General features: G+C 39.9%; 1 protein-coding gene across 3 annotated transcripts in view; it reads right to left on the bottom strand.

Moving 5' to 3' along the window:
• The window catches only part of PRKG1 (protein kinase cGMP-dependent 1), a 1,360,211-nt gene that overhangs the window by 143,231 nt on the left and 1,189,318 nt on the right, over positions 1–27,662 (bottom strand). Inside the window, exon 1 of one of the 3 annotated variants that reach the window (XM_053692229.1) lies at positions 14,895–15,223. The exons of the other annotated variants lie outside the window; for them this stretch is intronic. Coding sequence (XP_053548204.1) covers positions 14,895–14,998 — 104 coding nt within the window. The 5' untranslated portion in view covers positions 14,999–15,223. Of the gene's footprint in view, positions 1–14,894; positions 15,224–27,662 lie in introns of those variants that run through there. 3 annotated transcript variants of the gene reach the window in all.

The following is a 27,662-nucleotide window of genomic DNA, read 5'->3' as shown; positions in this document are numbered from 1 at the left end:
GAGAGGGGGAGAGAGAGAGCGCAAAAGAGAGGGGGAGAGAGCTCAAAAGAGAGGGGGGAGAGAGAGAGCTCAAAAGAGAGGGGGAGAGAGAGCAGAAGATGGGGGATAAAGAGAGGGAGAGAGACAGCAAAAGAGAGGGGGAGAGTGCACAAAAGAGAGGGGGGAGAGCGAAAAAGAGAGGGGGAAGAGAGAGAGCAAAAGAGAGGGGGGAGAGAGCACAAAAGAGGGGGGGAGAGAAAGAGAGCGCAAAAGAGAGGGGGGAGAGTGCAAAAGAGAGGGGGGGAGAGAGAGCGCAAAAGAGAGGGGGAGAGAGAGCGCAAAAGAGAGGGGAGAAAGAGAGCACAAAAGAGAGGGGGAGAGAGAGAGCGCAAAAGAGAGGGGGAAAGAGAGCGCAAAAGAGAGGGGGGAGAGAGCGTAAAATAGAGGGGGAGAGAGAGCAAAAGAGAGGGGAGAGAGAGAGAGCGCAAAAGAGAGGGGGAGAGAGAGAGAGCGCAAAAGAGAGGGGAGAAAGAGAGCACAAAAGAGAGGGGGAGAGAGAGAGCGCAAAAGGGAGGGGGGAGAGAGAGCGCAAAAGAGAAGGGAGAGAGAGGGGGGGGAGAGAGAGTAAAATAGAGGGGGAGAGAGAGAGTGCAAAAGATAGGGGGGATAGAGAGAGAGCGCAAAAGAGAGGGGGAGAGAGAGAGCGCAAAAGAGAGGGGGGAGAGAGAGAGCTCAAAAGAGAGGGGGAGAGAGAGAGCAAAAGAGAAGGGGGAGGGAGAGAGAGAGAGCAAAAGAGATTCGGAGGGAGAGAGCGCAAGGGGTGGGACCGCTGTACTGCAAAAAATGGCCCGTGTGAACGGGCTTTAGGACTAGTCTAATATAATCGAGCATTTTATTTTTATACTTTTATGTCCCTTTAAGATATATGACTTAAATCACTGATATGTCAAAGCAGATCTGGAACAGCAATATGAGACACCTGTTATACAGTGTGAAACATTTTTTGGAAATTGCCCAAAATATGACTTAAATGATGGAAAGTCAGGAAAACAAACACTAAATATTGTAGTTGTTCCAGTTCCAATTACTCCCCCAGAGTTCTTTGGCTTAAAGCAAAGGAGGCAGGTGTTATGTCCATTAATAGTCAAGTTAAAAGGACATTGCACTGTTGGGCACAACTACATAACATGCTAATGTCTTTCCACCTAAATCTGCAGTTCTCTTCAAAGCTGTTCTCCTATTTTAACCCTTATAGTTGCCATGATTAAGCTCTGCCTCTTCATACTGGGCACCACCACTCTGTGACAGAAGCAGAGTGAGAAAAACATAATTTATTATTAACTGATAAATTCCTTTCTTTCTTGGTGGTGAGAGTCCACAAAATCCTTACTCTTGGGAAGTACAACACATGGCCACCAGGAGGAGGCAAAGACACCTAAAACCAGAGTCTGCAAATATCCCTCCAACTTCCCCTTCCTTCCCAGTAGGAAGTATAGCCAAGGAAAGGAGGAAAAGAGAGAGAGAGACACCAGGGTAAAGAGGTGCCAACTAGAACTGCCGCCACCAGAAAAAAAAAATAAGGGTGGGTTTGTGGACTCTCACCACCAAGAAAGAAAGGAAATTATCAGGTAAGAATACATTTCTATGTGGTGAGAATCCACAAAAACATAATTTATGCTTACCTGATAAATTCCTTTCTTCTGTTGTGCGATCAGTCCACGGGTCATCATTACTTCTGGGATATAACTCCTCCCCAACAGGAAATGCAAGAGGATTCACCCAGCAGAGCTGATATAGCTCCTCCCCTCTACGTCAGTCCCAGTCATTCGACCAAGAATCAACGAGAAAGGAGTAACCAAGGGTGAAGTGGTGACTGGAGTATAATTTAAAAGATATTTACCTGCCTTAAAAAACAGGGCGGGCCGTGGACTGATCGCACAACAGAAGAAAGGAATTTATCAGGTAAGCATAAATTATGTTTTCTTCTGTTATGTGCGATCAGTCCACGGGTCATCATTACTTCTGGGATACCAATACCAAAGCAAAAGTACACGGATGACGGGAGGGATAGGCAGGCTCATTATACAGAAGGAACCACTGCCTGAAGAACCTTTCTCCCAAAAATAGCCTCCGAAGAAGCAAAAGTGTCAAATTTGTAAAATTTGGAAAAAGTATGAAGCGAAGACCAAGTTGCAGCCTTGCAAATCTGTTCAACAGAGGCCTCATTCTTAAAGGCCCAAGTGGAAGCCACAGCTCTAGTGGAGTGAGCTGTAATTCTTTCAGGAGGCTGCTGTCCAGCAGTCTCATAGGCTAAACGTATTATGCTACGAAGCCAGAAAGAGAGAGAAGTAGCAGAAGCTTTTTGACCTCTCCTCTGTCCAGAATAAACGACAAACAGGGAAGAAGTTTGGCGAAAATTTTTAGTTGCCTGCAAGTAGAACTTGAGGGCACGAACTACATCCAGATTGTGTAGAAGACGTTCCTTCTTTGAAGAAGGATTTGGACACAAGGATGGAACAACAATCTCTTGATTGATATTCCTGTTAGTAACTACCTTAGGTAAGAACCCAGGTTTAGTACGCAGAACTACCTTATCTGAGTGAAAAATCAGATAAGGAGAATCACAATGTAATGCTGATAACTCAGAGACTCTTCGAGCCGAGGAAATAGCCATTAAAAACAGAACTTTCCAAGATAACAATTTTATATCAATGGAATGAAGGGGTTCAAATGGAACCCCTTGTAAAACGTTAAGAACTAAGTTTAAACTCCATGGCGGAGCAACGGCTTTAAACACAGGCTTGATCCTAGCTAAAGCTTGACAAAAAACCTGGACGTCTGGATTTTCTGACAGACGCCTGTGTAACAAGATGGACAGAGCTGAAATCTGTCCCTTTAATGAACTAGCCGATAAACCCTTTTCTAAACCTTCTTGTAGAAAAGACAATATCCTAGGGATCCTAACCTTACTCCAGGAGTAACGTTTGGATTCGCACCAGTATAGGTATTTGCGCCATATTTTATGGTAAATCTTTCTGGTAACAGGCTTCCTAGCCTGGATCAGGGTATCAATAACCGACTCAGAAAAACCACGCTTTGATAAAATCAAGCGTTCAATTTCCAAGCAGTCAGTTTCAGAGAAGTTAGATTTTGATGTTTGAATGGACCCTGTATCAGAAGGTCCTGTCTCAGAGGTAGAGACCAAGGTGGACAGGATGACATGTCCACTAGATCTGCATACCAAGTCCTGCGTGGCCATGCAGGCGCTATTAGAATCACAGATGCTCTCTCTTGTTTGATTTTCGCAATCAATCGAGGAAGCAGCGGGAAGGGTGGAAACACATAAGCCATCCCGAAGTTCCAAGGTGCTGTCAAAGCATCTATCAGAACCGCTCCCGGATCCCTGGATCTGGACCCGTAGTGAGGAAGTTTGGCGTTCTGGCGAGACGCCATGAGATCTATCTCTGGTTTGCCCCAACGTCGAAGTATTTGGGCAAAAATCTCCGGATGAAGTTCCCACTCTCCCGGATGAAAAGTCTGGCGACTCAAGAAATCCGCCTCCCAGTTCTCCACTCCCGGGATGTGGATTGCAGACAGGTGGCAAGAGTGAGACTCTGCCCAGCGAATTATCTTTGATACTTCCATCATTGCTAGGGAGCTTCTTGTCCCTCCCTGATGGTTGATGTAAGCTACAGTCGTGATATTGTCCGACTGAAACCTGATGAACCCCTGAGTTGTTAATTGGGGCCAAGCTAGAAGGGCATTGAGGACTGCCCTCAATTCCAGAATGTTTATTGGAAGGAGACTCTCCTCCTGATTCCATAATCCCTGAGTCTTCAGAGAATTCCAGACAGCGCCCCAACCTAGCAGGCTGGCGTCTGTTGTTACGATTGTCCAGTCTGGCCTGCTGAATGGCATCCCCCTGGACAGGTGTGGCCGATAAGGCCACCATAGAAGAGAATTTCTGGTCTCTTGATTCAGATTCAGGGTAGGGGACAAATCTGAGTAATCCCCATTCCACTGACTTAGCATGCACAATTGCAGCGGTCTGAGGTGTAGGCGTGCAAAAGGTACTATGTCCATTGCCGCTACCATTAAGCCAATCACCTCCATGCATTGAGCTACTGACGGGTGTTGAATGGAATGAAGGACACGGCATGCATCCTGAAGCCTTGTTAACCTGTCTTCTGTCAGGTAAATCTTCATTTCTACAGAATCTATAAGAGTCCCCAAGAATGGAACTCTTGTGAGAGGAAAAAGAGAACTTTTCTTTTCGTTCACTTTCCATCCATGCGACCTTAGAAATGCCAGAACTAACTCTGTATGAGACTTGGCAGTTTGAAAGCTTGAAGCTTGTATTAGAATGTCGTCTAGGTACGGAGCTACCGAAATCCCTCGCGGTCTTAGTACCGCCAGAAGGGCACCCAGAACCTTTGTGAAGATTCTTGGGGCCGTAGCCAATCCGAATGGAAGAGCTACAAACTGGTAGTGCCTGTCTAGGAAGGCAAACCGTAGATACCGTTGATGATCTTTGTGAATCGGTATGTGAAGGTAAGCATCTTTTAAATCCACTGTGGTCATGTACTGACCCTTTTGGATCATAGGTAAGATTGTCCGAATAGTTTCCATTTTGAACGATGGAACTCTTAGGAATTTGTTTAGAATCTTTAAATCTAAGATTGGCCTGAAAGTTCCCTCTTTTTTGGGAACCACAAACAGGTTTGAGTAGAACCCTTGTCCTTGTTCCGACCGCGGAACTGGATGGATCACTCCCATAAATAACAGATCTTGTACACAGCGTAGAAACGCTTCTTTCTTTATCTGGTTTGTTGACAACCTTGACAGATGAAATCTCCCTTTTGGGGGAGATAATTTGAAGTCTAGAAGGTATCCCTGAGATATGATCTCCAGCGCCCAGGGATCCTGAACATCTCTTGCCCAGGCCTGAGCGAAGAGAGAAAGTCTGCCCCCCACTAGATCCGGTCCCGGATCGGGGGCTCTCGGTTCATGCTGTCTTTGGGGCAGCAGCAGGTTTCCTGGCCTGTTTGCCCTTATTCCAGGACTGGTTAGGTTTCCAGCCTTGCCTGTAACGAGCAACAGCTCCTTCCTGTTTTGGTGCAGTGGAGGTTGACGCTGCTCCAGGTTTGAAATTCCGAAAGGGACGAAAATTAGACTGTCTAGCCTTAGCTTTGGCTTTGTCTTGAGGTAGGGCGTGGCCCTTACCTCCTGAAATGTCAGCGATAATTTCTTTCAACCCGGGCCCAAATAAAGACTGCCCCTTGAAAGGTATATTAAGTAATTTAGACTTAGAAGTAACATCAGCTGACCAGGATTTTAGCCACAGTGCTCTACGTGCCTGTATGGCGAATCCAGAGTTCTTAGCCGTAAGTTTGGTTAAATGTACTACGGCCTCCGAAATGAATGAATTGGCTAGTTTAAGGACTCTAAGCCTGTCCATAATGTCGTCTAGCGTAGATGAACTAAGGTTCTCTTCCAGAGACTCCATCCAAAATGCTGCCGCAGCCGTAATCGGCGCGATACATGCAAGGGGTTGCAATATAAAACCTTGTTGAACAAACATTTTCTTAAGGTAACCCTCTAATTTTTTATCCATTGGATCTGAAAAAGCACAGCTATCCTCCACCGGGATAGTGGTACGCTTAGCTAAAGTAGAAACTGCTCCCTCCACCTTAGGGACCGTTTGCCATAAGTCCCGAGTAGTGGCGTCTATTGGAAACATCTTTCTAAATATTGGAGGGGGTGAGAACGGCACACCGGGTCTATCCCACTCCTTAGTAACAATTTCAGTTAATCTCTTAGGTATAGGAAAAACGTCAGTACTCGCCGGTACCGCAAAGTATTTATCCAACCTACACATTTTCTCTGGTATTGCAATGGTGTTACAATCATTGAGAGCTGCTAAGACCTCCCCTAGTAATGCACGGAGGTTCTCCAATTTAAATTTAAAATTTGAAATATCTGAATCCAATCTGTTTGGATCAGAACCGTCACCCACAGAATGAAGCTCTCCGTCCTCATGCTCTGCAAGCTGTGACGCAGTATCAGACATGGCCCTAGTATTGTCAGCGCACTCTGTTCTCACCCCAGAGTGATCACGCTTGCCTCTTAGTTCTGGTAATTTAGACAAAACTTCAGTCATAACAGTAGCCATATCATGTAATGTTATCTGTAATGGCCGCCCAGATGTATTAGGCGCCATAATATCACGCACCTCCCGGGCGGGAGATGCAGGTACTGCCGCGTGAGGCGAGTTAGTCGGCATAACTCTCCCCTCGCAGTTTGGTGAAATTTGTTCACATTGTACAGATTGACTTTTATTTAAAGTAGCATCAATACAGTTAGTACATAAATTTCTATTGGGCTCCACCTTGGCATTGGAACAAATGACACAGATATCATTCTCTGAGTCAGACATGTTTAACACACTAGCAATAACTTGCAACCTGGTTATAATCTTTTTTAACAAAAACGTACTGTGCCTCAAAGAGGTACTTAAACGATTAAATGACAGTTGAGATAATGAACTGAAACAGTTATAGCATCAAGTTTAAAATAACACAACTTTTAGCAAAGGTTTGTTCCCATTAGTAAATAACTAAATTTGACATAAAAAGAGTAACGTTTTTATTCACAGTCAATAAAAATTCTCACAGCTCTGCTGAGAGAATGTACCTCCCTTCAAAGAAGTTTGAAGACCCCTGAGATCTGTCAGTGAACCGGATCATGCAGGAAATATAATAGTAGCTGACTGGAATTTTTTGATGCGTAGCAAAAGAGCGCCAAAAACGGCCCCTCCCTCTCACACACAGCAGTGAGGAGAAACGAAACTGTCACAATTTAAAGCATACAACTGCCAAGTGGAAAATAATGCCCAAACATTTATTTACTCAGTACCTCAGCAATGTAAACGATTCTACATTCCAGCAAAAACGTTTAACATGACAATATTTATTAAAAGGATTAGTGACCTTTAACAGAGTAGTTCCGGTGAAAAACCATTCCCAGAATACTGAAGTGTATACATACATGTCATTATAACGGTATAGCAGGATTTTTTCATCAATTCCATTCAGAAAATAAAAACTGCTACATACCTCAATGCAGATTCATCTGCCCGCTGTCCCCTGATCTGAAGCCTTTACCTCCCTCAGATGGCCGAGAACAGCTATATGATCTTAACTACTCCGGTTAAAATCATAGTAAAAAACTCTGGTAGATTCTTCTTCAAACTCTGCCAGAGAAGTAATAACACGCTCCGGTGCTATTGTAAAATAACAAACTTTTGATTGAAGTCATAAAAACTAAGTATAATCACCATAGTCCTCTCACACATCCTATCTAGTCGTTGGGTGCAAGAGAATGACTGGGACTGACGTAGAGGGGAGGAGCTATATCAGCTCTGCTGGGTGAATCCTCTTGCATTTCCTGTTGGGGAGGAGTTATATCCCAGAAGTAATGATGACCCGTGGACTGATCGCACATAACAGAAGAAATACTTACTTTTGTGAACCAATACCCAAGCTGTGGAGTCCACAAAAAGGAGGGTGGGCGGGACCAGAAAGGTAAAGGCAGGCACCTATTTACCAGGAACTACCACCTGAAAATCTTTCTGTCAAATATTGTCTCACCCTCTATCTTTCCTTTCTCCTTAAAGGGATACTAACCCCTCATTTTTTCTTTCATGATTCAGATAGAGTATGCAATTTTAAGCAACTTTCTAATTTACTCCTAATATCAATTTTTCTTTGTTCTCATGTTATCTTGATTTGAAAAAGCAGTAATAAAAGGTTAGAAGCCGGCCCATTTTTTAGTTCAGCACCTTGGTAGAGCTGCTGATTGGTTTGCTACATTTAGCCACAAATCAGCAAGTGCTACCCATGTGCTAAACAAAAAATGGTCTGGCTCTAAAGCTTACAGTACTGCTTTTTTAAATCAAGATAGCATGAGAACAAAGAAAAATTGATAATAGGAGTAAATTAGAAAGGTGCTTAAAATCTCATGCTCTATCTGAATCATGAAATAAAAAAATGGGTTTACTATCCCTTTAATGAGGCAAAAAGGGAGGGATATTTGAAGATTCTGGATTGGTGTGTATTTGCCTCCTCCTAGTGGCCAGGTGTTGTATTTCCTGTGATTACCTTGTATCTAAGCCTTCAGACAGTCCCCTTATCACATTGCTATTTATTTATTATCTATTGACTTGCATTTTAGCCAATTAGTGCTGTGTCCTGCACAATTCCACCATGTTATCTACATAGCACACATGAATTAGCAGTCTCTTGTGAAAAGCTAATAAAACAAGTCCTCTGGAAGTGTTCCTGGGCCCAAACTCCACTACCAGTGCTGAATAAAGCAGATCTCCCAACCGGCTATATTTTGCAGAATTGTTATTGTTTGTGTTTTGGGCCACGGCTCCCCATAAATGCCCAACCACACCCTGAGAGTACCCTAGGGCAGTGTTTTTCAACCAGTGTGCCGTGGCACACTAGTGTGAGATCCTCAGGTGTGCAGCGGCAGACTGACAACAGTGCGGGGGTGTCCCTCTTTCAAATTTTGAAATATTGGGAGGTATGTGACAAGCTCATCAGGCATCATTTACAACCATGACATTGATATTCATTCAGAGACAATCATTATGATTGTTTGTGAATGAATGTCAATATGTCATGTATAGTTTGTAGGAGGCATGGCATGACAGCACAGTACAGTGTGTATATATATATATATATATATATATATATATATATATATATATACTGTATATATATCCTGTATTAGGCTACAATGTGTGATTTTGTAACATTTTGGGATGGTGGTGTGCCACAGGATTTTTTTATATAAAAAAGTGTGCCACGGCGAAAAAAGGTTGCAAATCACTGCCCTAGGGAGCTGACTTCACATTCAGCCACTCAGATTCCTGTCTGAAATACCCTGTTGGACAGCTTTGAAATCAAAGGGCTTGTTTCCATTGAGCCATTAAAAATGGATCTATAAGCTACTGAAGTGTCCGACAGCTAAAATAAGTTTATGGCTCCATTTTAGCACCAGGTTTCCACTGAATTATTTTGCGCATTGCGTGCAGTTGCTCTTTTTGTTTAGGTATAAGTTAATGTTCCATTAATGCTTCTATCGGAAATCGGATTTCTCAAATATCGCATCATAAGAAGTTTGTTGCTAAGGTAACCCAACCTTACACTGTACCATTTATCTTTAATGTCTGCGCTCCTTATTTGCGATCACTTTTAGAGAGTAGCAAAAAAGCGATTCATTGGTATCTTTAAACAATTAAATGAAAAAAAATGTTTTCTTTGATTTATTAATTTGTTTCAATTTATTAATATATGTAATATTTAATGCTGCCCTAGGCATAGGCCTAGTTGGAATTATGGAGATATGTGCTTGATTATATTTTTATGTGTAAATACATATTGATATTTACATAAGAACATAAATGCAACTATTCCTATACACGACCAGCACTAAATATTACATAGAACTATCTATTTCTAAAGTAAAACACTTGCGTTGTTTGCAAGTTTTAAAATACCAATGGGAACTAGGCATCAAAAAGTTAAATTTTCTCTTTTTACACCGGTTTGAGCTTTCATTGGAAACCTGGTGTAAAATATCTTTTTAGGGTTTCTAATACTGTTTATTGTAGTATAATGTGCCATAGAAAGCAGTCGATACGCGAAATTGCTTCCAACAGCATATCTATTGGTTTGCAACCTTGTGCAAACCTAATTACGGCTCAATGGAAGTGAGCCCAAAGTTGGGAGGTATGCATAACCAATAAACATAAACCTCCAAGACTCCAGACTGAACTGGCTAAGCTCCTCCTTCTCTTCCTCAACCAATCAGACCCCTCCTAGTGTTATAAAAACATTTTAAACATTTTGGGAAGTATGATGATCTACTAAACAAACAGTAAATTCTTAAAGCACGCCTTTAATTTAGACCAGGAGTCAGCAACCTAAAGCACACGTGGCACTTGGAGTGATTTTTAATTGAACACGGAGGTGATATGGCTTTTAGTAGTGCTCTTGTCACATTTTGGCCTGGCTGGCTGCCATGCATGTGATGATCAGGCCTAGCACTATATCTCTTTGTTTCCCATGCACAGGCCTTGCATGTTGTGTTTGAGAGACAGTATACCATGCTAAGGGGAAGCCAAAGCAGGGAGATTTCCTGGTTAGTGGTTTTAAATATATTATAATCATTATCAAACATTTATTAATTATCAAAACCACACCTGCCAACATGTGTGGCTAGGTATTGTGGATTCAGGAGGTTGGGAAGGATCCCTGTTTTATGGGTTGGGTCATGTTGGTAGGAAACTATATCGTGGCTGAATAGTGGTGGGATAGTAGGTGTGCCAGTTGTCCAGTGGGCATATTTGGTAGTTCATGGGCGTGTCTGCAGTCTTTGGATGGGGCTAAGGAAAATTCTGCAAAACAGAACTCAGAATTAGAGACAGTTAGGAGGTCTGTGAAATCTGATTAAATATAAATGATGTCTCTTTATAGTATTACTTTAGCACAGTGCTTGTAAAAGGTTGCCAGCTACTGGTGTCGAAACAAATAAAAATAGTCACAGATGTCACAATCTTTTACAAAAAAAAAAAAATGTTTTAAGTTATTTAAAGCAAAATAAAATTATGTTTTTGCTGTGTGAAATGTTGGGCTCCCCCAAGTAACACTACTTAAAGGGCCACTGAACCCAAAATCTTTCTTTCATGATTCAGATAGAACATACAAATTTAAACAACATTACAATTTACTTCTATTATTTATTTTGCTTCATTTTTGAGATATCCTTATTTGAAGAAAAAGCAATGCACATGGGTGAGCCAATCACATGAGACTTCTATGTGCAGCAACCAATCAGCAGCTACTGAGCATATCTAGATATGCTTTTCAGCCAAGAATATCAAGAGAATAAAACAAATTAGATAATAGAAGTAAATTAGAAAGATGTTTAAAAATGCATTCTCTTTCTAAATCATGAAAGAAAAATGTGGGTATCATGGCCCTTTAAAGATAGAGACACTCTAATTGCGAAGGATGAATTTATCTGTATCATACTTAAAGGCACAGTATACTGTAAAATATGTTTTCCTTTAATGTGTTTACAATTGCTTTTTTTACCAACTGCAGAGTAAAAAAAATTATGAAAATTAGCTTTTTAAGGTTTATTTGTATATATTAAAGCTCTTATTTTGTGTTTTGAAGCCACAACCTAATAAAATGGGTTGAGCTTGTAGGTATAATCAGATCTCATTACTTTATCACATTGTGTACATATACCTGCTTCTTTATCTTATATCTGTCCATAAAACAATCACCAGTACTTGGAGAGAACAATGGAAAATCAACATTTTATTACCTTATCTCTTCCATACCCCACTGGGAGTGTAATTTCTTCTTCTGGCTGTGTTTACAAAGCTTATCTATAGCTTGGACCTGCGGCCACAAACTTTCAGAATAGGTGGGGATAACACATGCTAAATCAGCTATGTCAAATGCCAATATAAGGGTAAAGGAGCTACTTGTAACAATTTTATACACTCCAGCAGGTTAAGTGGATCATTGGGAGCAAATTTAAGGGGAGACATTTTTGAGTAAACTGTCCCTTTAAGGCCATATCTTCCTTAATATCATACAGTTCTGTAGTGTCATCTTATGTTTATGTAAATGTAACTCTAATTACAGTAAACCAGAAAACATAATTAGGCTAATTTGGTGTGTGCATACAGGTGTTAATAAGGCTTGTCTGTGTCGTCAGCAAATGGCAAGCAATGCATCAGTGTGTGCTGAATAAATAATCTGGGAAATTTCATCTTCATTGTTCTAATAGTCATTTAAATTTCATCTTCATTGTTCTAATAGTCCAGTATCTGTTATCTATCAATTGTGTTTCTTTAAGGGTGTTAATCCCAATTTGCTGGATGCAGATAAATTGATTACAACAGAAACGTAGTGAGATAGTGTATTTACTAAATTAATATTAATCAGTACGTTATTGGCTCTTTTGTCTGAATTTTTCTGAAATAACAAAATGATGACTCAGGAGATAAAGCAACCAATTTCCTATATAATCCAAATTTCTGATGCTAGTATTTAACTACATATGTTCACAAGAGCATTACACCAGAAATCTGTGGGCAGTATTCACAAAGAAATTAATTGCAGGTGAATTGTAGGTGATTTGAAATCTTTTACTATGCATTATTACGGGTCAAATCCAGTGAGTGTCTCCTGCATGAAGATCATAAATAGTCCTGCACAATGCATAGTTAATGCTGCGTACAATTCACCTGCAATTCTCCTATTTTAGGTAAATTGTACGTAGAATTAATTATGCAATGTGCAGGGCTAACTCCTCTCTTCTTGCAGGAAATTACAAAGGAAAATGGACATTATACACTCGATTTTTCTTTGCATAAATGTTTTGTAGATGATCTATTTATATAGCCAATCTGGGTGTGTTTTTATAAAAAAAATATAGTTTTGCTTATTTTTAAATAACATTGCTCTGATTTTCAGTCTCCTAACCAAGCCCCAAAGTTTTAGGAAAATACTGATGTATACCCACTCCAGCTTTCTCCTGTTTGTGTAAAGGGTCTTTTCATATGCAGAGGAAGGGGGAGGGGGGAGTATCTGCTATTTCCCACTTTAAGTGGGTGTTCCACCTAACCTTTTCAACAGTGCTAAACTGTAAGTTTTTAAAAGGTTTTATACTTGATTTTTAGATCAGTATATGCATATTATTCATTATAGTAGTGTCTATTACATGCAGTTATATGAAAATTGGTTAATACTGTCCCTTTAATGGTAGGAATATAAATGTTTCAATTCAACTTTTAATAAATAGACCCCTGTGTTTCTTTCATTCTGCTTTGCACCTTCTGCCACTGGTGACTGTGTGGTGCACATCTCATTAGGAATTGACTGTTAGTACATTTCAAAATCTGTATCACTATATTTCTTTTGGATGTACAATTTTAAAATAAGAAAAAAACATTCTAAAAGGGTCATATTATATAAAGCGTGATCACTTGCAGCATCTCTGTAAAGACTTGACTAGCAAAATATCACACCCCCTTGAAAGTCACATGCCCACTCATGATCTCTTATGACCTAGATTCACTATTTAACAAATGATACCAAAAGAACAAAGCTCTATCTAAATGATGAAAGTTTAATTCTGACTTTACTGTCCCTTTAACTTTCTCTAATGGGACAATGTGCAACTCATGATCTTTATTTGTTCTGCAGTTAAATTTAATAAATCATTTTGATAAATAAAGGTACACTGTACTAAGGCAAGCAGCTGCAGGAACACACTTTTATTTGGGTTGGGCTCTCCCCTCCCCCACAGAGGTTGATTTCTGCAGCTGCCTCTTGTTTACATAGCTCTTTAAAACCATTATTGCAGTGGTTTCCACAGGCAAAAACAATCATTTTAATGGTAAAATAAGGATAAAGCAGATATTTCTAAACAGTGGCTTAAACTCCAGCAAGCAAAATGAGTAATTGGGAATGTAGTAAACTGCCCCTTTAAATACAATATTCTAGTCCATTTTTTTGTGTATCTTTAAAATCCACAAGCTACAGCACTCTTATGGTCATACATATGAAATAAATGTTAGTACAGATCCTTAACATTCCAGTATATGTATTCAGATAAAGACTTTCTAACTTCCAAATAGACTTTAATAATCTGCTCCTTTATTATAGTACAATAGATTGATTCCTGAACATTTCTTACATTTATGAAATATTTAAAACCAACTCAGCTGTAAACAATTTTGAACATTTCTTACATTTATGAAATATTTAAAACCAACTCAGCTGTAAACAATTTTAATAATAAAATCAAGAATATAAGTCGACAACAATAGATTCCAAATCAATTAATAAAAAAATAGAATGATTTCTATATCATAGCTAATTCACATAGCAGAACACTTACATTTATAAAATATTAAAAACCAACTCAGCTGTAAACAAGTTTGAAAAATAAAATAAAGAATATAAATAAATAACTATAGATTCTAAATCAATTAACTGTGAAAATAAATGAAATATAACAATCTGACAGTATACACATCACAATTATTATGACAATTGAATATGTAAAACAAAAATATATACAAAAAATAATTTGATATAAAATAAAAAAAATATACAAAAATAATTTGATATAAAATAAAAATATAAAATATAAAATTTTGGTAAATGGTCTCGTATCTAATTTATGTAAAATGTTTTATTTATTAATAATAATAATAACAACTCATATTATTTGTTATATACTTCTGGAAAGTCCACTGGTTCTGGACAAAAAATAAATAAATAAAAATTGCATATTACAATTTAGCTTTTTGTTATATTTAAAGGGACATTGAACACTTTGAGATAGTAACATGATAACATGATAAATTGTATATATATAAAAAAATCTGCAATATACTTTCATTATTTGTTTTGTCCCCTTTTCCTGTAAATCAATTCTGAAATTGTGACCTTTTTGGTTACTGTTAGAAATGGAAGTGCAGAAAACGGTTATATTCTATACAGCTATTGACTGCAAACTCAAGTGACCTATTTATAACTGCCTCTAACTGACCACAGCAGAGAAGGTAACCTATTTTACAACATGGCAGCTCCCATAAAACTTTACACTTATTTTATCAATATTTAAACAGCTAATGAAACTTTAAAAAATACATCTACATGTTATTTTCAGACTAATCTTTTATTTAAAAGCATTATTCTATCTAGCATTTATGTAGTGTTTAAAGTCCCTTTAACACTGAGTGGACTAATATATTTTTGCCCATATTGATATATTTGTGTTTTCATGAATAAAATAATACAGTGATCACTAACTTAGTGATATTTTCATCCTCACTGACGTCGTAATCACTCCACCCTGAAGAAGGACGCTGAGTATAGGAGGAGTCGGAATCAGAGTCATCAAAATACATCCTCATAGTTTTTTAATGACTAATTATCCCATGTACGTCTCTTCCTCTCCATAAAGCATGCAAGTCTTGTTTTTCGGAATATAAATATGGATTCCCCAAGCTTTTCCAACTTCATACTCAAACAAGGTCACAGATGTTCAAACAGTATCCTTCGGGTTTTCTATAGCATATTAATTACTTGCAGAAGAGAACGGCAGTAAAATAAAGAAAGAGGTTCTCTCATCAACAATAAATACGCTCTTGTCAGACGTGGCAGAAATGTTGTCACATTTTGCTGTCACGCTTAGTAGTAAGTCCTCTGTGTCATAGTATAAGGGCACTTACACCTGTTGTCTTGCATATACAGATTGGAATGGTTTGCTTAAGACTTCGAGAACTGTATGTTCAACTTATTTATTGCTAGTGTTGATGTTATTTATAATTCATCACAAACATTATAGAGATTCAAAACTGATCATTTTAGATCATATAAGTTTTGATAAATAAAAAATAAAATAAAAAAAATTATATATATACAATATATATATATATATATATATATATATATATATATATATATATATATATATGTATATATATATATATATATATATATATATACTATAATCGTGTTTGTAACGCGTCCGTCGTCAGTTGTGCACGCATCCTCAAAGGAATGTTGGCTGCGCACGCAGCCAAAAGAATCCACCTGGATGCAGCGAAACCGCCCTGTCATTTTCGGAATCCACCTGGATGCAGCGTAGGCAAACAAAGCCTTAAAAAAAAAAAAAAACATGCAACCGCCCACATGAAATAACTAAAAAAAAAAACGAACCGCCTGCTCAAAGTATTAAGAAAAAAAACCTAACCGCCTGCACAAACTATAAAAAAAAATAAAACTAAACGCCCTCACAAAGTATTAAAAAAAAATAACCCTTAAATCGCTAAACTCCCACAACAGAAACCACCTAACCCTTACACTGCCAAACCCCTACAACAACAACTAAATAAATTACAATATTAACCCCTTAACCGCCAAACCCTACAACGCCAACTAATTATGCTATTAACCCTTAAATCAACAAACTCCCACATTGCAATAAACCTAATTAACCTATTAGCTCCTAAACCGTCAACCCCCCCCCCACAACGCATATAACTAATTTAATTACTAAGCACCCTAACCTAACACCCCCTAAATTAACCCCAAGTACTACTAAATTACACCTAAAATAAAAAATCCTAACATTAATTTATAAAAAATAATCTCACATTGCAAAAAATAAAAAAGTCTAACATTACAGAAGAAAATAAAATTATCAAAAATTAAAAAATTAAACCTAATCCCCAAAATAAAAATACCCCCAAATCTAAACTACCAATAGCCCTTAAAAGGGCATTTTGTAGAGCATTAACAGCTCTTTTATGTTTAAAAAATACTGTCCCCCTTAACAGTTAAAACCCCACACCCACCAAACCCCCCAAAATAAAAAAAAAACTAACACTATAAAAAAACTAAACTACCCATTGCCCCTAAGCCCGAAATAGGTACTCACCATTCCTGAAGTCCCGTTTATTGTGGTACCTTGCATTCCTATTGGCTGAAATTTTAAATCAGCCAATAGGATAAGAGCTACTGAAATCTTATAGGCTGATTTGAACAGCCAATAGGATTTCAGTAGATCTAATCCTATTGGCTGAGTTCAAAATTTCAGCCAATAGGAATCTAAGTGACCCCAAATTGAATGCGGTACCTTGCATTCAATTTTCAGTGTACACCGGAGATCAGATGAAGAGGAGCCTCCACGCCGCTGAAGATCGCCCCCGCTGAAGACCGCCGCTGAGGACCACCCCTCCGGATCCACACATCGGGGAAGACCGTTCCGCGCCGCCTTTGCACAGGATGAAGATAGAAGATGATGGAGCCGCCTGGAAGAAGACCTTCTTCGCCGTACTTTAAGAGCTGAATACCCTTTTAAGGGCAATGCCCATACAAATGCCCCTTTAAGGGCAATGGGTAGTTTAGTTTTTTTTAGTGTTAGGTTTTTTTTATTTTGGGGGTTGGTTGGGTGGGGGATTTTACTGTTAGGGGGTAATTGGTAATGTTTTAAAGTAAAAGAACTGTTTAACTTAGGGCAATGCCCTACAAAAGGCCCTTTTAAGGGATATTGGTAGTTTAGTATTAGATTAGTGGGGGGTTTATTTTGGCAGGATTTTTTATTTTTATAGGGGTATTACATTTTTTATTTTGGATAGCTTTGTTGTTTTTTTTCTGTAATTTTACATTTTTTATTTTTAGTAAAATTAGCTTGGGGTTGTATTTTTTAAACATAGATTGCCCTCTAGGCAGGCTTATCGCCTTGTGTGTGTATATATATATATATATATATATATATATATATATATATATATATATATATATATATATATATATATATATGTGTCATGCTTATTATTCTGTACTCACATATAAAAACACATATCAGTTATGATTCTTTAAAGGGACATAAAACCCACATTTCCAATTTACTTCTATTATAATTTTTTGCTTCATTCTCATGATATCCTTTATTGAAGGAGCAGCAATGCACTACTGGGAGCTAGCTGAGCATATCGGTAAACCAATTAAAAGAAGCATATATGTGCATCCACCAATCAGCAACTAGCTCCCAGCTCCTCAGCCTACCTAGGCATACTTTTTAACAAAGGATACCAATAGAACAAAGCAAATTAGAGAAGCAAGAGAAGCAAATTGGAAAGTTGTTTAAAATTGTATGTTGTATCTGAATCATAAAATATTTTTTTTTTGTTTCATATTCCTTTAACCATGCTAATGTAAAGTACACAGACAAATTGATTATACCAAAATTGTAGTGAAAAAGTTAATTTAATATTATAATATTAATCAGCGCATTCAGCCTCACCCTGCTGTCGGATGATATGTGTTTGTGGTACTTACAGCTATTAGTTCTGCTTTGTACCTCCTGCGCTTGTGACTGTGCATTGCACATCTAGTTAGAAATAGACTGTTTGTAAATTTAAAAACCTTTATCACAGTATTTTTTATGGTGCACAAATGAACAAAAACATTCTAATTAAAGGGACATGTTACCCAATCACATGCAGCATATCTGTAAAAACCTGACTAGCATTAACATCTCTTTGTAAAAAGAAAGATATTTTACATCAAGTTTACATTAGTAGCCACATTCTATTGTAATGAAACTTTAAGCATCCAATCAGGATGCTTGTCCGAGGACTTTCAAGGGAGCGTGCATCTGGCATGTGCAAGCACAGTCACTTTATTTTGGCAAAATAATTTACTTTTGCTCAGGACTTCTATAGGCACGTGAAAAGTACAAAACTTGTGGACCAGTGCTTAAGTCTAGTAGCCCAATTGTAAATAACCAAAAAAAAACTTATTGAAGCACTCTCACTTCATACCTGTCACAATAAGATTCAATGTGGAAATTACCACTAGAAAATAGTGAATATGGCACTAACAAATAAGACCTGGATTGGCCGCTAGCAGGGGGTATCAATTAACCTGATCGTATGCGATCGAGCGGATTGCTGTCTGCCGCCTCAGAGGAAGCGGACAAGTTAAGGAGCAGCAGTCTTAAAGAAAGGTAATCCCTTTATTACACATTCCCCAGTTTTGCATAACCAATACAGTTATAATAATACATGTTTTACCTCTGTAATTACCTTGTATCTAAGCTTCTGCGGACTGCCCCCTTATTTCAGTCCTTTTGAAAGACTTGCATTATAGCCCATCAGTGCTCACTCCTAGGTCACTTCACGTGCATGAGCTCAATGTTATCTATATGAAACACGTGAACTAATGCCCTCTAGTGGTCAAAATGCATTCAGATTAGAGGCAGTCTTCAAGGTCTAAGAAATTAGCATGTGAACATCCTAGTTTTAGCTTTTAACTATGAATACCAAGAGAACAAAGCCAAATTGGTGATACAAGTAAGTTGGGAAGTTGTTTAAAATTACATGCCCTATTTAAATCATCAAAGTTTTTTTCGGACTTGACTGTCCCTTTATGACCGCTGCTTCTTAACTCTTGTTTTCGGCGTGCCTGAAGGCTCGCGCCGAGACAGCTGCATTCAGCTCCATACGGAGCTTGATAAATCGGCCCCTATGGCTAAGTCTTCTTCCTTTACTTCCAGTAAAGCTATAAGGAATTCAGAGTCAATACTTCCTGCATCAGGCAGTATATAACTAGATATGCTCCAGTGCTAGATATGCTCCAGTGCTAGATATGCTCCAGTGCTAGATATACTCCAGTGCTAGATATGCTCCAGTACTAGATATGCTCCAGTGCTAGATATACTACAGTACTAGATATGCTCCAGTGCTAGATATACTCCAGTGCTAGATATGCTACAGTGCTAGATATGCTCCAGTGCTAGATATGCTCCAGTGCTAGATATACTCCAGTGCTAGATATGCTCCAGTGCTAGATATACTACAGTGCTAGATATACTCCAGTGCTAGATATACTCCAGTGCTAGATATACTACAGTGCTAGATATGCTCCAGTGCTAGATATACTCCAGTGCTAGATATGCTCCAGTGCTAGATATACTCCAGTGCTAGATATACTTCAGTGCTAGATATGCTCCAGTGCTAGATATACTCCAGTGCTAGATATGCTCCCGTGCTAGATATGCTCCAGTGCTAGATATACTCCAGTGCTAGATATGCTCCAGTGCTAGATATGCTCCAGTGCTAGATATACTCCAGTGCTAGATATGCTCCAGTGCTAGATATACTCCAGTGCTAGATATGCTCCAGTGCTAGATATACTACAGTGCTAGATATACTCCAGTGCTAGATATGCTCCAGTGCTAGATATACTCCAGTGCTAGATATACTCCAGTGCTAGATATGCTCCAGTGCTAGATATACTCCAGTGCTAGATATACTCCAGTGCTAGATATGCTCCAGTGCTAGATATACTCCAGTGCTAGATATACTCCAGTGCTAGATATGCTCTAGTGCTAGATATACTCTAGTGCTAGATATGCTCCAGTGCTAGATATGCTCCAGTGCTAGATATACTCCAGTGCTAGATATGCTCCAGTGCTAGATATACTCCAGTGCTAGATATACTCCAGTGCTAGATATACTCTAGTGCTAGATATGCTCCAGTGCTAGATATGCTCCAGTGCTAGATATACTACAGTGCTAGATATACTACAGTGCTAGGTATGCTCCAGTGCTAGATATGCTCCAGTGCTAGATATACTCCAGTGCTAGATATACTCCAGTGCTAGATATGCTCCAGTGCTAGATATGCTCCATTGCTAGATATACTCCAGTGCTAGATATGCTCCAGTGCTAGATATGCTCCAGTGCTAGATATACTACAGTGCTAGATATACTCCAGTGCTAGATATGCTCCAGTGCTAGATATACTCCAGTGCTAGATATGCTCCAGTGCTAGATATGCTCCAGTGCTAGATATGCTTTGAGAGGACTTTGAAAAATAAAATAACACAGGAAATATAACAAGTGCCTGGAACACAAAACCAAGCATTAGAGGGGCACACAATCTCCTATATATTAATATATTATCTGAATGCACACTCCCACACCTCAGCAATTTTAATTAGTAGTAGCAGCAGCAAATATATAGAGCCAGCTAATCGTGTTTGCAAAAGATCACATAACCTATCCAGTAACCAGTTGTTCATGGGACAAGCTAAAGACTTGGCATATGCAACTGGCACAGAGGGAATGGTAAGATGAAAAACTGTTGGCACGTCTAAATAAATGCCTAATACTAACTGAAGGAGTGTACATAGCCACAGTGTTAGCTAAAACCACACTGACCTCACACTGACTCACTCCGGCTCAGTTACTGTCTTCAACTTCCTCCTAGGCAGTCAGACTGCTGCTTGTCTCAATCTGCGTCTCTGTCTCAGTGTCGGCTCTCTTTCCCGCCCGTGCCCAGAATCTATTATGAAAGCACTAATAGTAGCAGACGCTGATTGGCTGTGCTGAGTGTGCTCCTGCAGAGGCTGCTAATAGACATAGTCTCTATTGAGCAATATTGGCCACACAAACTAAAGAGACTTAAGCCTTAAGCGCCACTGGGTGGCAGTCTCTAGCGGCTCATTTGCTCAATGCTTCTAACACATCCATATTGCACAAAGGAGGGGGAGCTGACAGGCTCACAGCCTCTCCTTTGCATAATATGGATATATGGATCTTGTTGTGCCTTGGATCATTTTAATATACATATGTTTATTTTTGCCATGGTGGCAGACTTTTTTTTTTAACATTATTAAAAAATTGTAATTACACACATAGGACAGGTGAGCCGCTGCCTCGTCTGCCTCCTATGACGGCACAGCTTTTTACAAACTTGTATTTTAGCCAATCAGTGCTGATTCCTGTATAGCCCCACAGGAGTGAGCAGAATGTTATCTATTTGGCACTCCTGAACTAGCACTGTCTGGCTAATAAAATGCACTGGGATAAGAGTCAGCCTGCAGGGGCTTAGAAACAGACAGTGATTTAGAGAAGTGTTTCTCATCCGCGGTCCTCAAGTACCCTAAACAGGCCAGATTATCATTATAGCTGAACCCGTACACAGGTGAAATAATCAGCTGATGGGTGAGAGCGGGTTAGTTACCATGGTTACTGATCAGCTGATTATTTCACCTGTGCTCTAGTTCAGCTATAATGAAAACCTGGACTGTTGGGGTTACTTGAGGACCGCGGTTGAGAAACACTGATTTAGAGGTTATAAAGTACATTAAAGGAACAGTCAACACTAAAATTGTTATTGTTTAAAATGATAGAAAAAGCCCTTACTAACCATTCCCCAGCTTTGCACAACCAACATTGTTATATTAAAATACTTTATAGCATTTAAACCTCTAAATGTGTGCCTGTTTCTAAGCCACTACAGCCTCTTAATTACATGCTTTTTTATTAGCTTTTCAACAATAGACTGCTAAACCATGTAAGCCAAATAGATAACATTGTTATATTAAAATACTTTATAGCATTTAAACCGCTAAATGTCTGCCTGTTTCTAAGCCCTACAGACAGCCTCTTATCACATGCTTTTTTATTTGCTTTTTACAACAGGAGACTGCTAGTTCATGTGGGCCATATAGATAACATTGTGCTCACACTTCTTAAGTTATTTAAGAGTCAGCAACACAGCACTAATTGGCTAAACTCCAAGTTAATAGATAATAAATGAAAAGTCATGTGATCAGGGGGCTGTCAGAAGATGCTTAGATACAAGTTAATCACAGAGGTAAAAACTATATTTATATAACTGTGTTGGTTATACAAAACTGGGGAATGGGTAGTAAAGGTGTTATCTATATTTTAAACAATAAAAATAAAGTAAACTGTCCCTTTAACATAAATGTTTGCAGCATTTGTTTCTGAATAGCCACCCATCATTTTTCTTAGTTTTGGAGCCAATCCAGGCTTTAGTTGGCAGACATCAATGCTAGCCACGGTCATATTGCTAGCATAAAGAGAGTTGTTTTGTAGTTTTTATTTGTTTAAGCCAATCAGGTAAAAATATGCAGCAGTGTTCACTGTGAGAAATCTGCAGAGTGCTTTTGCAGGTCTGAGATTTAAAGAAGTCACAATTTTTAGAGCTAAAATATATGGAAATGGGGCAAAATAAATAATTAAAGTATTTTGTAAAATAGTTTAACTATACATAACTAAACACATTTTATATTAAAATCTCAAGGTGTTTACTGTCCCTTTAAGGAAGATTTCTTAAGGTGTTTATGGTCCCTTTAAGGAGACTCGGCCATATCCTCTATCAGGATAAAGTACCAAATTCGGAGTCTGCACCTTGACTGACCAGGACTTAATTGTCCTTCTGTTCATTTGGAGATTTTGTTAGCACATTATGTCTTTTTCTGCACATTTTATATTATTTAATAAATAAATATTGTATTTAACAAATAGATATTGATGGTACCTCATTTTAATCTAGTTTTTGTTTGTTAGTGCCATATTCACTATATTCTAGTGGTAATTTCCACAGTGAATATTATTTTAACAGGTATAAGGTGAGAGTGAGAGTTTTGTTTTGTTATTTACAGGCACTTTATTTCCCTTCTGATTTTAAGGAAGTTTAACATGAAATCTTATGAGATTAAAAGGGACACTGAACTCAAAGTTTTCTTTCGTAATTCAGATAGAGCATGCAATTTTAATCAACTTTCTAGTTTACTCCTATTAGAAAATTTTCTTCATTCTCTTGGTATCTTTATTTGAAAATCAAGAATGTACGTTTAGATGCCGGCCTATTTTTGGCGAACAACCTGGGTTGTCCTTGCTGATTGGACAGCACCAATAAATAAGTACTGTCCAGGGTCTGATCCAAAAATTGGCTGGCTCCTTACCTAAGATGCCTTCTCTTTCAAATAAAGATAGCAAGAGAACAAAGAAAAATTGATAATAGGAGAAAATTAGAAAGCTGCTTAAAAATGCATGCTCTATCTGAATCACGAAAGAAAAAAATTGGGTTCAGTGTCCCTTTAAGGTGAAATCCCATGAGATCGAAGTAAAGCAAAGTGCAAACTCAGCACCTAGTTGTCAGGGTGCCAGGAATCAGACTGAGACGAGAAGTGCAAAAATAATCACACCTTTATTAATAGCAAAAAATAATAAAAAGTCCACAAGTCAAATAACAAGCCAGGAATCAAAACCAGAGCTGGTAGTCAGACGAGCCAAGTCAGGAGCCAAAGCGAGTAGTCAGACGAGCCGGAACAAGGAGAACAGCAGAGTCAAGAACAAGCCAGGGATCAGGAACCAGGAGGGACGTCAGACAGCCAGGTACTACACAGGAGCTCTCACAAACAGGTCTAAGACAACGCAAGGGCAAAGCATACTGAACAGTGGCCCTTTAAATAATAAGTAATGACATCACAATTCTGAGACTGCATCCTGTCTCACACGGATGACGTATACCAGTCTGGCTATAAAAGGAAGTGCATGAAATGAGCAGCATCACACAGTATGCACCAGAGTCAGCAAGAGAGGTGAGTAAAATGGCTGCCAGCAGCACATGGCAAGCAAAACAGGGAAAAAACCCTGACAGTACCCTCCCCTCAACGACCCCTCCTCCGCGGGAGGACAAAAGGCTTATTGAGGAAATGGGCATGGAAGGCACGGAGGAGGGCAGGAGCATGTACATCAGAGGAGGGAACCCATGAACGTTCCTCCGGACCGTAGCCCCTCCAGTGAACCAAATACTATATGCGGCCCCTGGACATATGAGAGTCAATAATGCTGCTGACCTCAAACCCTCATGGTTGTCAACAAAGATAGGATGAGGACGAGGCAACACAGTGGTAAACCGATTACAAACCAATGGTTTCAAAAGGGAGACATGAAAAGCATTGGAGATATGCATTGCAGGAGGAAGGTCAAGAGCGTAGGCCACAGGATTGACGCGTTGGAGTATTTGAAAAGGACCAACATAACGGGGAGCCAGTTTATTGGAAGGCACACAAAGGTTCAAGTTGCGGAAGGACAGCCAAACTCTCTCACCAACCTGGTAGGAAGGCGCGGGCAGACGCCTACGATCAGCCTAGAACTTTTGGCACTGCATAGAATGATGAAGGCAGTCCTGGATCTGCACCCACGTGGAAAGGAGTTGCCAGGGATGCTCCTCCAAAGCTGGAATACCCTGAGACATGAATGAATCGGGCAACAAGGATGGTTGAAACCCATAATTCGCCATGAACGGGGATAACTTGGAGGAAGCATTAATAGCACTATTACGAGCAAACTCTGCCCAAGTTAACAGTTCAGACCAATTATTGTGGTGATCTGAGACATAGCAATGGAGAAACTGTTCCAGAGCTTGATTAGACCGTTCCGCAGCCCCAGTAGATTGAGGGTGATATGCTGAGGAGAAGGAAAGCTGGATCCCCATTTGAGCACAAAAGGAACGCCAAAATCTGGAGACAAACTGGCCACCCCGGTCCGACACTATCTCCTTGGGTAACCCATGTAAACGGAAGACCTCCCGGGCAAAAATTGAAGCAAGCTTCTGAGCGGTAGGCAACTTCTTCAAGGGAATGCAATGTGACATTTTAGAAAAACGGTCAACCACCATAAGGATAACAGTATTGCCATTGGAAACAGGGAGCTGGACAATGAAGTCCATGGAAAGATGTGTCCAAGGACGCTCACCATTAGCAATAGGTTGAAGAAGACCCACACGAAGACATCGAGGAGTCTTATTCTGTGCACAAACTGAGCAGGAGGCAGCATACGCAGCAACATCAGAACGAAGACCTGGCCACCAGAATTGTCGAGTGACAGACCAAATCATTTGGTTCTTGACTGGGTGACCTGCAGCTTTAGGATAGTGGTAAGTGTGCAAAAGTTTAGTTTGAAGATTCTCAGGAGCAAAACACTTACCACTAGGTTTCTCAGGAGGTGCATTGGTTTGTGCAGCCAGGATCTCCTCCCCCAAGAGAGAAGTCAAATTAGTATGTATGGTAGCCAAAATATGGTCAGGAGGTATAACTGGAGTAGGTACAGATTCCTCCTTGGACAGAGGCGAAAATTGTCGAAAGAGGGCATCAGCCCTAACATTCTTACTACCAGGCAGGTAGGAGACCACATAATTAAACCGAGACAAAAATAGCGCCCATCTGGCCTGTCGGGCGACAAACGTTTTGCTTCAGATAGAAAAGTTAAATTCTTGTGGTCAGTAAGAATGAGCACTGGCACGCTAGTACCCTCGAGAAGATGCCTCCATTCCTTGAGTGCCAAAATTATGGCCAGTAATTCCCTGTCGCCAATTTCATAATTGCACTCCACTGGAGACAATTTCTTAGAGAAGAAACCACACGGATGCAAGGAACTGTCAGGCATAGGACGCTGAGACAAGAGGGCACCTACTCCAGTATCAGACGCATCAACCTCAAGAACGAAAGGCAGGACAGGGTTAGGATGAGCCAGAACTGGAGCAGCAGCAAAGGCAGTCTTAAGATTATCAAAGGCCTTAATGGCAGTAGGTGACCAATGGAGTGGATCATTCTCTTTACGGGTCATGTCTGTGATAGGTTTGACCAAGGAACAAAAGTTTTTAATAAACTTTCTATAGTAATTGGCGAACCCCAAAAAATGTTGTATAGACCGAAGACCAACTGGACGAGGCCACTGCAGAACTGCAGATAACTTGTCAGGAATGGATCGATGGAGAACCCTGCAACGGAGATAACATAACCTAGGAAGGTTACTTGAGTCTGATGGAACTCACATTTCATGAGTTTACAAAACAGGCCGTTCTCACATAGTCTCTGAAGAACCCGTGTAACATCAGAACGATGAGCCTCAAGTGTGGGTGAGTGTATGAGGATGTCGTCTAGGTACACCACAACACACTGTTGCAACATATCTCATAGGACATCATTAATAAATTCCTGGAAAACAGCAGGAGCATTACATAGGCAAAAGGGCATTACAAGATATGCCCGCTCCTGGTGTTAAATGCTGTTTTCCATTCATGGCCCTCCTTGATCCTAACGAGATTGTACGCTCCTCTCAAATCAAGTTTATTAAAGACCGTAGCTCCCTTGAGTCGGTCAAAGAGTTCCGTAATGAGCGGAATAGGGTATGCATTCTTAATGGTAAGACGATTAAGACCCCTATAATCGATGCATGGTCTTAACTCGACACCCTTTTTCTTCACAAAGAAGAAGCCAGCCCCTGCAGGAGAGCAAGATTTGCGGATGATCGACCGTGACAGAGCATCGGCAACATACTCCTCCATAGAACACTTTTTTGCAACAGACAGAGGGTAAACCCGGCCAAGGAGGAATGGCTCTAGGTTGCAGGTCTATGGCACAATCGTAAGACTGGTGAGGAGGCAACTGGAGGGTTTCAAAATGGAGAGCCCCAACAGCCATGGATAACGGAGCAGTTTTGTGAGTAACGAGTGAGGGCTGAAGGGGCCTGCCATCAATGGCCTCAATAGCAAGCAGAATGGACCGAGGCAAAACAGGAATGGAGTGCTTAGATACAAAAGCACTGTCAATGAAATAGCCCGCAGCACCGGAGTCAACAAGAGCCTGGGTGACTATGGAGGAGTCCACCCAGGAAAGGACAACCGTGACCAAAGGTTTATCCTTTAGCGGTTCCGGGGACGAGGATAAACTACCTAAGGTCTGCCCCCGACAGGACCTTAGGTGTGAGCGTTTCCCTGCCGTGTAGCACAAGACTTCAAAAGGTGGCCCTGTAACCCACAATAGAGGCAGAGCCCCTCCCTCCTCCTAAAGGCCCTCTCCGCCATGGAGAGACACGTGAATTCCAACTGCATCGGCTCAGCAGTACCTGGTGACCTGGGACCAGGAGGCATGGGAGGAGAGGCAGGCATGGGTGGGAATGAACACGTAGGAGACAACGGAACAGGAGGCTCCCGCAAGCGCTCCTTGAAAGAGGGCCTCTCACTTAGTCTGATGTCAATTAGGATAAAAAAAGACACCAATGCCTCAAGATCTTCTAGTAAATCTCTGGCAGCAACTTCGTCTTTAATTGCATTAGAGAGCCCATGAAAGAAGGCGGCAAAAAGGGCTTCATTGTTCCAACCTACCTCAATGGCATACTGAGCAACAGATCTTGTACCTTGCTGAATGGACATGAGTCATTTAGCAGCAGAGGAGGAACGAGC

The sequence above is a fragment of the Bombina bombina genome, chromosome 9, assembly GCF_027579735.1.
Source record: "Bombina bombina isolate aBomBom1 chromosome 9, aBomBom1.pri, whole genome shotgun sequence".
NCBI classification, from domain to species: Eukaryota; Metazoa; Chordata; class Amphibia; order Anura; family Bombinatoridae; genus Bombina; species Bombina bombina.
Note: the sequence above shows the minus strand (reverse complement) of the source record. Positions and strands in the feature narration are given on the sequence as shown.